Raw genomic sequence first — 10,528 nt, forward strand, 5'->3', positions numbered from 1 at the left:
TATATATATATATATATATGTATATATATAGCTACATAGCAACACAATTTCTTACATATTTTAAGTTATAACAGTAAAGAAAAATACATTAAATACTGACCACATGTAGAATAGAAATTTAAGTTTGTTGTAAGGTTAATGATTTGTTTAATATCCAATCAAATATTTCAAGTAGGGCAATAGAGGTCTATTTGATTGTTTTCTTCTTGCAATACAACCTAAGTCAATGATCAAACTGAAGCATTTTACTTTTGATCATTCTTATGCTGCCTAATGGAATGCAGGTGAAGTAAATTGTTTTAATTTCATTCAAAATCACAAACTTGTCAAAAGTTGTGAATTACCAGAGTTTAAGTCAGTTATTCCCAACACGGGGCATGAGATGAAAATTTTTTTTTCTTTTTTCCTTTTTCTTTTTTTTTTTCATTATTGGGACATGGAATTGTGAAAATCTTTTTTTTCACAGCAAACATACTACACCTATACTCAGCCAAGCATACTGTGTGAATACTGCTACAGTATAGCACTATCCTAATGCCCTAGTGTGGATATTTCATTAAGGAAAGTATATAAGCCAGCACTTAATAAAAGAGTTACCAGTAGATTCTTTTATATCAAAGAATTGTGATGAAATATTAAAAATAAAGTTTTGTCTTTTTTCCCAATCACTGGTGGGACATACATTTTTCTGGAAAGTTATAGTGGGTCCTGGGGGAAAATAGGTTGGGAAACACTGATTTAAGTTTTGGTCTTCTGAATAACAAGGGCTAACAGTTTATATCCCATCACTGTCATTATATTATGCTATGTTCATAGTAAAGACCCATAATTCTTGCTAGTTCTGTCCACTTAGTCATAATGGGGAGCAATGTGTAATTGCTAAGTAATTTGATAAATTGAGGGCAAAGTTCAAATTGACCTTTAAGAAAATATGCTATTTAACTGACAGCTCATCATGGATTCAGAAAGAAATATCATTTAATTATTTAATGTTTTAAAAATTAGGAAAAGCTGCCCTACACAGTCTGTTAATAGTGCTGAATAAAAAATAAAATTGAAGCTACCAGAAATGTGTTATCTTTGTTGCAGTGTGTTGTTTTATAAAAGAGATATAAAGACTGGGAAAGAGATAGGTCATTGACGAGGCATTAACATTTTTCATTATGTGGGTAATATTTTCAACTGAGATGTTACATCTTATTCTTCAAGTGCTTTAATTCTGTGTCTACATATATTTACTAGATTGCTGACAATTATTAATAGTTTTCTCCATTGTGTTGATATGTCATTTTCTATCATTAATAAAACTGTCAGCATTTTTGTGGGCACGGGTATGCTAGTAATTATAAGTAATAAGCTTATAATAATTATTTACCAAAATATATATTTATAATTGTGTATGTCTTTGTTTACACATCCATTATATGTTTAAGTACTAGAATATGTTTTTAAAAAAAGTTTTCTGCTTTTAGGAAAATACGTTGCATCTCGATACATGCAGTCTGCTCAGAATTTCAGAACTCGAACACCTACAAAAAAGGCATGTTTATTTTTTTCACTTTCTTTCTTTATTGGAAAGACTGTTACAAAACATAGCTGTGCAAAAAAAAAGCGTTCTGTGTGAAGACTGTTTGCTACAGTATAGCACTATTCTATTCTAGTACCCCAGTGTGGATATTTCTTCAAAGAAAAAAAAAATCAGGCAATATAGGCGCAGGAGTGGCTGTGTGGTTAGTAGCTTGCTTACCAACCACATGGTTCCGGGTTCAATCCCACTGTGTGGCACCTTGGGCAAGTGTCTTCTACTATAGTCTCAGGCCGACCAAAGCCTTGTGAGTGAATTTGGTAGACGGAAACTGAAAGAAGCCCGTCATATATATGTATATATATGTATGTGTGTGTGTTTGTGTGTCTGTGTTTGTCCCCCATCATCACTTGACAACCGATGCTGGTGTGTTTACGTCCCCGTAACTTAGCGGTTCGGCAAAAAGAGACCGATAAAATAAGTACTAGGCTCACAAAGAATATGTCCTGGGGTCGATTTTCTCGACTAAAGGCGGTGCTCCAGCATGGCCGCAGTCAAATGACTGAAACAAATAAAAGAGTAAAAAAGAGTAATGAAGTAGGTGCAAGGAGTGTAATATTGCATCTAGGTGAACCCAGAAGGTTGGGAGGAAATAAGGGACTCACAATGTTGAATGGAAAGCATTCAACTGTTTCACATCACATGTAAACTTAAAGAGTACTCAAGCATTTAAGGCCTCAGCTGATATGGATGCAGACAGTTATATACAGAAGTGCCGATCACTTAAAATGGATGGAACTTGTGGAAGAGGGAGACCCAGCCTTATGAAGGAGATGACTGAGAACCAAGATATCCGGCGCATTGCTATACTCAAGAAGATCTGTTCACTACAGCAGAATTGATACTGGTGTTGATGTTGCGTTAAAAGCACCCAATACACTCTGTGGAGTGGTTGGCGTTGGGAAGGGCATCCAGCCATAGAAACCATGCCAGAACCGACTTGTGGTTTAAATGGATGAGTGCTGAATGAAAGATACCAAGTGGGAGATGCCCATAGTAGATGATGTATGGCACCAGCACTAGATCTCAAGATATTGGGCCTCACAAAATAAATGATATTGGATTGAGATGAATAAAGATTTGCTGTTAGCACACCTGTCCAATGCCAGCATGTTGACATGATGGTGTTGAAAATGTTTCAATAGATATAATATATTCGTTTTTGAGGTGCCTTTCTATTGATAAATATTGATAAGCAATGTAGGGGTAAGTTACCAACAATTTAAATCGATAAATCCAGTATTATTATCATTCAGCTGTAGTGTTAGTTTTATGGAATGGCATACACATCTCGTATTTCTATGTTTAAAATATGTGCCTGAATCATGATCTCTTTCAACATGAATAATAATTTCTTGCATTTGTATACTGCAGTTTGTTTTAATTAACCTAGTAATAACTGCCCTATGGCTCATAATGGCAACAGCTTTGGGAGTAATTGGATCAATATAAGGTGATTAGCATTGAGCTTTGTTTTTAACACTAGGTTTAACCTTTATAGAAACAAATTTATATCAATGCTCCAGCATTGATAACAAGCTTAACAGCTGAGACAGGATGCTGAACCAAAAAACTATGTGTATGGTTTCTTGTTTAACTTCAGGTCAATTCCATGATTAAAAGCATTCAAATCCTGATTATCTCCTCTTATTTTCAGATATACCATATGCAGGGTACACTTTACTATGTGTCTTGCTTTTTTTTTTATTTTTAAAGATAGCAGAGAGGATGATTTGAATACAATTTGACTATTCCCTGCATGTTGTGTGATTGAAGAAAGAGTTCTTCATGGGTTGGTGGTAGTGTTTGGTTTTTGTCTCTCTTGTTTGTGTGTTAACCTTTGAGCATTCAGAAATTCTTTGTCAAATGTAATGATTGTTTATTCATCATCATCATCTAACAGCTGGATGCCCTTCCTAATGCCAACCTCTTCAAGAGTGTAATGAGTGCTTTTATATGCTACTGGCATGGGTGCTGGTTGTGTGACACTAGTATCTGCCATGACTACAATTTAACTTGATGGATTTTCCTTCTGAAGCACAGAATATTGCTAAAGGTCTCAGTCATTTATCATGCCTCTATGAGACCCAGTACTCAAAAGGTTCATTTCACTTGCCACCAGCTTGGATGCTAGTTCCACGACACCAACATCGGCCACATTGCCTCCACGAGGCCCAATGCTTGAAAGGTCCTTTTTATGTGCCACTAGCATGGGTGCCAGTTATATGACACCAACAACAGCCAATTGTTTTGAATTAATCATGCATTATCTTGTAGCTTTAAGATTTCAATAGTGTGTTTGTATATTTTTAGAATGACATTGTTGGCGTTAGGAAGGGCATCCAGCTGTAGAAACTCTGCCAAATTAGATTGGAGCCTGGTGTTGCCATCCGGTTTCACCAGTCCTCAGTCAAATCGTCCAACCCATGCTAGCATGGAAGGCGGACGTTAAACGATGATGATGATGATTGTAGCATAAATGTAAGCAGTTGAATCTGGTTGTTTTTAACATAAAACTGGTAGAATATTTGGGCCAGATTAAATGCTAAAGAGTTAAATATTTGCCCTTCATCCCTCTAGAATGAATGAAATAATTTTAAAAACATAGGATTGATATATCTCCTTTATAAAATTTTAATTGATGCTTATGTCATTTCTTTTATAAGTAACTGTTTTTTTTTTTTTTTTTTTTTTTTCAGGAATCCAAAAGTGGTAATAATATGACTCTGACTGAAGCAAATTGTGAGTCATCTGAAGAACTTAGTGTACTATCAGGAAATAGTAACACTAATTGTAACAATCAGTCTAGAAAGAACAGCAGTGAAGAATCCACTTACTGTTTCACTAGACTCAAAAGGAACAAAAAAGTGGGGGAAACCGAGTCTAAGCAAACGTCGACTCCAAACAAAGACGATCTTCCTTTACCATATTCAGATGCATCCACAATTATTCAAGATGTGTCAACATGTAAGATCCTTCACTAATCCGTATTGCATTTTTGGTTTAGTTTTGGTAGATCAGATCAATTATGATGTAATATGAGGCAAACATTTGTCTTTCAAATATTTTACCTCAAAATCTTATAAAATCTGTAAATGCTTGTACCTAATTGTAATACAGAATTATTTTTAACCCAAGTCACAAATTCTCTCTCTCATTCCTTTCTATTTCTGTCTACATCATTTCTTCTTTCTCATTCATGTGTTGTCTCTTCTCTTTCTCTCTTCCTCTTGCTCTCTTTCCCACTTTTCTCTCTTTTCCTCTCTTGTTTATTTCTGGTTCTTTCTTTAGTTCTTCTTATATCATTCCTTTTTCTTCTCATCTTAAACTCCAAATATATTTTATAAACTATCCCCATGTAGTTCAGAAACTTACTTCCCGACCATATACGTAGTTTCAAGTCCAGTCCTACTGCACAGCACCTTAGTTGACCAAATCCTTGTGAATGGATTTGGTAGACAGAAACTGAAAGAAGACCATTATGTTTGTGTATATATATATATATAAAATATGTGACACTTATTCGGTAGCCATGATAAAACTCCCGAATAAGTGGCTACCGAATAAGTGTCACATATTTTTTACAGATAAATTCCTCTATTTACATAATATCGAGGTCTCTTTCTTTCTTTTGTTGTCCTTCCTATCACTATATATATATATATGTGTGTGTGTGTGTGTGTGAAATAAGCATTAGGAAAAGCATCCAGCCATAGGAACCTTACTAAAGCAAACACTGGTGCATTATGCAGTATATAAGAATCTGATTTTGTTATTAAGGAAAATAAATGTAGCTATTTTTTCTTTAAGAAACTGGGTGAGGAGAAGCTTTAAATTTTTAGAACTGGCCAAGTTGTATTAAAATGTAATATAAAGGGATACAAAAGTATGAATAGACTTAGTATCACTGGTAAGTAAGCTTAATAAAACTTAGTTTAGAGGGTTGGAAGCTTAACTCATTAACATTTAACCCAGCCAAAATATTCTATCTGTTTTTTTGTTCAAACTGGTCAGATCCAGCCTGTCACACTTACCCTATAATGTCATTCTAAAAGTAAACAAACACAAAAATCTTGACGCTAAGAGATAATACAAAATTAATTTAGAACAAAGTGAATAAATAAACATTGTGTTTGACAGTAACCTGAATGCTAAAGGGCTTAAAGTCTACTTCTGAAACTGTATGAATTGATCTTTCTATGTTACTAGGGTCTGAAGGACCTAAACCCAATTGTCGCAGAGATATTTTCAAAACTGCCAAGAACAAGGAAGCTTCACTGCCATTGGAGGAGCCTGAAGTAAATAAAGAAGTAATATCTTTTTTTTTATTTCTTAATTCTGATATATCTTTTTTAGTTTATTTTGATATCATCTTCATCATTTAACATCCATTTTCCCATGCTGGCATGGGTTAGATGGTTTGACAGGACTGGTAAGCCAAAGGACTGTACCAAGCTCCACTCTTTTTTGGCATGGTTTTTATGGCTAGATGCCCTTCCACTTCACAGAGTGGACTGGCTGCATTTTACATGGCACCAGCACTAGTAAGGTCTGTTTGGCAGACTTTTATGGCTGGATGCCCTTCCTAATGCCAACCACCTTAAAGAGTGAACTGGATGCCTTTATGGCCGTGTAGTTGAGAAGCTTGATTCCCAACCATATCTCATGTTCAGTCCCATTGTGCAGTACTTTGGTATTCTTTTACTATGACTCCAGGCAGACTAACCAAAAAGCCCTGTGAATAGATTTGGTGGATAGAAAGCTGAAGAAGTCCACCATGTATGTGTGCGTTTCTGTGTACTCTTATCCTGACATCACATGATGTTATAAACAAGCATCATCATCATACAAGCAATGTTGTTTGTTTTCAGTCTATAGTGAGAAACGTGGAGGCGAAAACACCTAAAGCGCACGAGGCTCCGGCAGGGGATGGTGGCGAACCCTGCTGTACTCTTTCACCACAACTTTCTCTCACTCTTTCTTCCTGTTTCTGTTGTGCATGTAATTCAAAAGAGTCAGCCTTGTCACACTGTGTCACGCTGACTGTTCCCGAGAACTATGTTAAGGGTACACGTGTCTGTGGAGTGCTCAGCCACTTGCACGTTAATTTCACAAGTAGGCTGTTCCGTTGATCGGATCAACTGGAACCCTCAATGTCGTACACGACAGAGTGCCAACAACATAGTGAGAAACACATTTGGGTATTGGAAATTATTACCTTGCCTGGAAACATTTGAGGGTTGATGACTGGAAGGGTGTCCATCTGTAAAAAAACCTACCTTCAAGAATTGTGACTGAAGCATACAAGCATAGAAAAATGGATTTTAAATAATGATCAATATTTGAAGAAGAGAAATGGTAAATAAGGTAGCTTTGTCTAATTGTTACTATCATGTAGTTCAAATTATAAATTGGCAAGTCAGCTGACTGAATTGATTGCATATCAACTAAATAACCAAAGGTTTGACAGTCAATACCCTACAAATGGCGGCATGCTAAGTTAAAGATCAATACACTAAACACTGAAATGGCTCTGTCCACTCAAATGTAAATAATTTACTTTGGCATGGTAAACTGGATCAGTAATGTATAATTGTATGTTTCATTAACCTGTAATGTTGAGTTTAAATCTTTTTTGTAAATATGATTTTGAAAGATGAACCTTATCTAGGCTGACTTGCCTTAGATACACTTATGATTCTCAATTCTTCAGGTAGTGCTACTGTAATTCAATAAGTTTTGGGATTCTTGCAAGTATATTGTGAAAATGATTTGTGATAGGCTTTGTTTTCTGTAAGTATTATATCAGGAGATTATTTAAATTTTACTATTGATTTTTGAATAGAATTATTAGATTTTTTTAAAATGTAGTTTATACTCAAAATATATAATTTTTTCCTTCCTGATTTTAATGCAAGTATACTAATTATGTGCATATTTACATGCATGCACATATTTATTTGATTCTTTTTATTTAATGATAATTGTAGCAAAAAGCGCCTCTCAACCAGACAGAAGTGGATATTTTATACAACAATTACATCCAAACTCTTTATCTTGATAAAATGGTGCAGAAAGCAATTCAGAAGAGAGAAGCTGATGCGGCAGTAAGTAGTTATATAACTGCATGCTTTATTTATTTGTTGATATAGGTATGGAAGCTGCTGGACATAGGTTCATAGAAATACAAGTTAATGCATATGATGAGAGAAAGGAGGAAATTGGGGTTATGACATACAAGACAACTAAGAGTTTATATGAGACAACCTATTGCAAGCCACAGACCAGATCTGTGGATGGTGGAACAAGCTCTCAGCCAGACAAGTTGGCATGGCAGTAGAATAGAACACCAGACAGAGCTGTGAAAGTTAAACTACTGAGAGATGATGGAAGTAAGAGGTTTGCTAAGGATTTGCAAAGGATTAGAGGTGGATTGCATAACGCAAGGTATTGGTACAGTTTGAGATGTCATTTGGGAAATGTGTTAACAGAAAAGTGGCACCCTTGCCATCACTAACATTCACATGAAAGAAGCATGTAATTGTTATTACAAGAGATTATAGAATGCTGGGAGAATGTGTGGTGATAGAGAGGGACTACCCCAAGTAGACCAACAGAGGGACCAGCTATTGAAGCAGCTAGCTGTACAATTGAAAGCACAGTTAAAGATGTAAAGGTGGGAAAAGCAATTAGACCAGGAATAGTTGCTGAGATGCTACAAATATCCATCTAAGTAGGATGAATTGTAGTCATTATCACAATCGGTCAGGTAGTACAAAGTAGTGTCATACCCTGTGACTGGTGTAGCAGTATAATTACCGATTGCTACAAAGGCAATGGAAATGCCCAAGACAAGCAACTACAGAGGTACTAAATTGATAGATTAGGTTATTAAAGTAACAGAAAGAATTATAGCAAACTGCATAATCTTATTATATTATTAGAAATTGTATTAAAAAATTCTTAAAATATTTTGTGCATTGTAGAAATAAAACCAATTTATTGCACATAATTTTTAACAATATAATCTTATATGGACCCCAGCTGAGAATCACTGCTCTATACCTAGCATTCATTGAGCTGGAGGTCAGTGTTCTGAAAGCATAGTAAAAACTGTTTGTGGAGTCATTACTTTATCACCATTTAATGTTCGTTTTTCCATGCTGGCATGGGTTGAATGGTTTGACCAGAGCTGGCACCAGGTTCCAGTCTGATTTGACATGGTTTCTATGGCTGGATGCCTTTCCTAATGCCAACCACTTTGCAGTGTGTGCTGGATGCTTTTAAAGTGGCACCACATGAGCGCTGTAATGTGGAACTTGCACAGGACTCTGGCAGACCAATACTCTTCACCAGGGGGAGTGGCCTTAACATTTCTGCTGTGGAATATGGATCTTCTTGAGTACAGCAGGGTACCAGGTATCTCGGTCCTTTGTCATCTCATCTGAAAGGTTCAGCAACCTGAGGTCGTCCTTCAGTAATTCATTCCATGTCTATTTGAGTGTCCTTCTTTTATGTATTCCGTCTACAAAATATTGGCACTTCTTTGTAGAACTTATCAATGAAGGGATTTCCTCTTCAAGTGAAGGGCAGATGGTACGGTGCTTGTGTACAAAGTGCAATGTTGCAAGATAGTGAAACATGGGTATTGAATGCAGGGCATGTGTAATGGTTGGAAAGTAGTGAGGCATGTATACTCTATTGTGTTTTAGAAGTATTTGTGGAACCTCATGGATTGTGACTTACCATTCGCATAAAAGAATGGCTATCATTTTTTTGTGTTCGTTTTACCATATTGGCCTTGGTTGGAAAGGTCATTATTATCTCCATCAGTTTTTATTCAGAGTTACTTCCCTTCTTTTTTTTTTTAATACACCCACCACTAGAGAAAATTTTATGCGTAGAGGATTAGAGACGCAGCCTCTTTTAGTTGTCTTTGAGAGTTACTTCCCTTTTATCGTTACATTACTGGTAGTAGCGATTTCTGTTCCTTGTGAGTACTTAAAGAGTCACCTGTTGTATGGCTTGACCCACCATGGTCCTTTGCCATCAGGCCTAGAATGTCATTATTTTCAGCACAGCATTCACATATCAGTTTATAGCACGGACAGGGTGCATTTTCTGCTATCAATATTACAGTTGTCAGCACAAGAAAAGATCAAGCGGCTCTTTTGTGTTGTCTCTGCTAATTTGTTCCTTTATTTTCGTATTTCAACTACTTTTTAGCATAGGATGGGAACATGTTATTGTGCTACCACAGCACTTGAGAGACTGTTATTGAACTTTATCTAGTATGGTTTTTATTCTTACTGTTCATGGGTCAGTTTGGTGTGCACATTTTAGGCTGGATCTCATTGCTACAATTGAAGATCCATGCATCTCCATGATGTAGGTAGGAGTTTAGCTAACAAAAGGTTCTAAAAGGACTGATAGTTTGAAGGATTATCTCTGTCCTAGTTTTAAAGAGATAACCTGAGTGTTGCTGTCTAGAGCCTCACTATACACACTCACACATTCTATGTTGTAACCAAGAAAAACATTCCCTTAAGGAAAATACATTTTTATTCTGTGCAATGAACGGTCTGTCAGTTGCTGGTCTACTGTGGTCAGCATTGTTGATCAGTGCTATGGACACAAGTTCAACATTCTGTGGAATTTTACCATAACATAAAATGTAAAGTCTCACTGAGTTCTATGGTAATAGAGATAATCATCATCATCATCATCATCGTTTAACGTCCGCTTTCCATGCTAGCATGGGTTGGACGATTTGACTGAGGACTGGTGAAACCGGATGGCAACACCAGGCTCCAGTCTGATTTGGCAGAGTTTCTACAGCTGGATGCCCTTCCTAACGCCAACCACTCAGAGAGTGTAGTGGGTGCTTTTACGTGTCACCCGCACGAAAACGGCCACGCTCGAAATGGTGTCTTTTATGTGCCA

At 36.3% G+C, this 10,528-nt stretch overlaps 1 protein-coding gene across 1 annotated transcript in view; it reads left to right on the top strand.

The window, feature by feature from the left end:
- LOC106880657 (uncharacterized) overlaps window positions 1-10,528 on the top strand; it is a 39,319-nt gene that overhangs the window by 20,033 nt on the left and 8,758 nt on the right. Inside the window, exons 7-10 of the mRNA XM_014930702.2 lie at window positions 1,473-1,540; window positions 4,285-4,552; window positions 5,795-5,895; window positions 7,576-7,692. Of these exons, the coding sequence (XP_014786188.1) occupies window positions 1,473-1,540; window positions 4,285-4,552; window positions 5,795-5,895; window positions 7,576-7,692 (554 nt within the window). The remainder of the gene's footprint in view (window positions 1-1,472; window positions 1,541-4,284; window positions 4,553-5,794; window positions 5,896-7,575; window positions 7,693-10,528) is intronic.

This window comes from Octopus bimaculoides, chromosome 14 (assembly GCF_001194135.2).
Source record: "Octopus bimaculoides isolate UCB-OBI-ISO-001 chromosome 14, ASM119413v2, whole genome shotgun sequence".
NCBI lineage: Eukaryota > Metazoa > Mollusca > Cephalopoda > Octopoda > Octopodidae > Octopus > Octopus bimaculoides.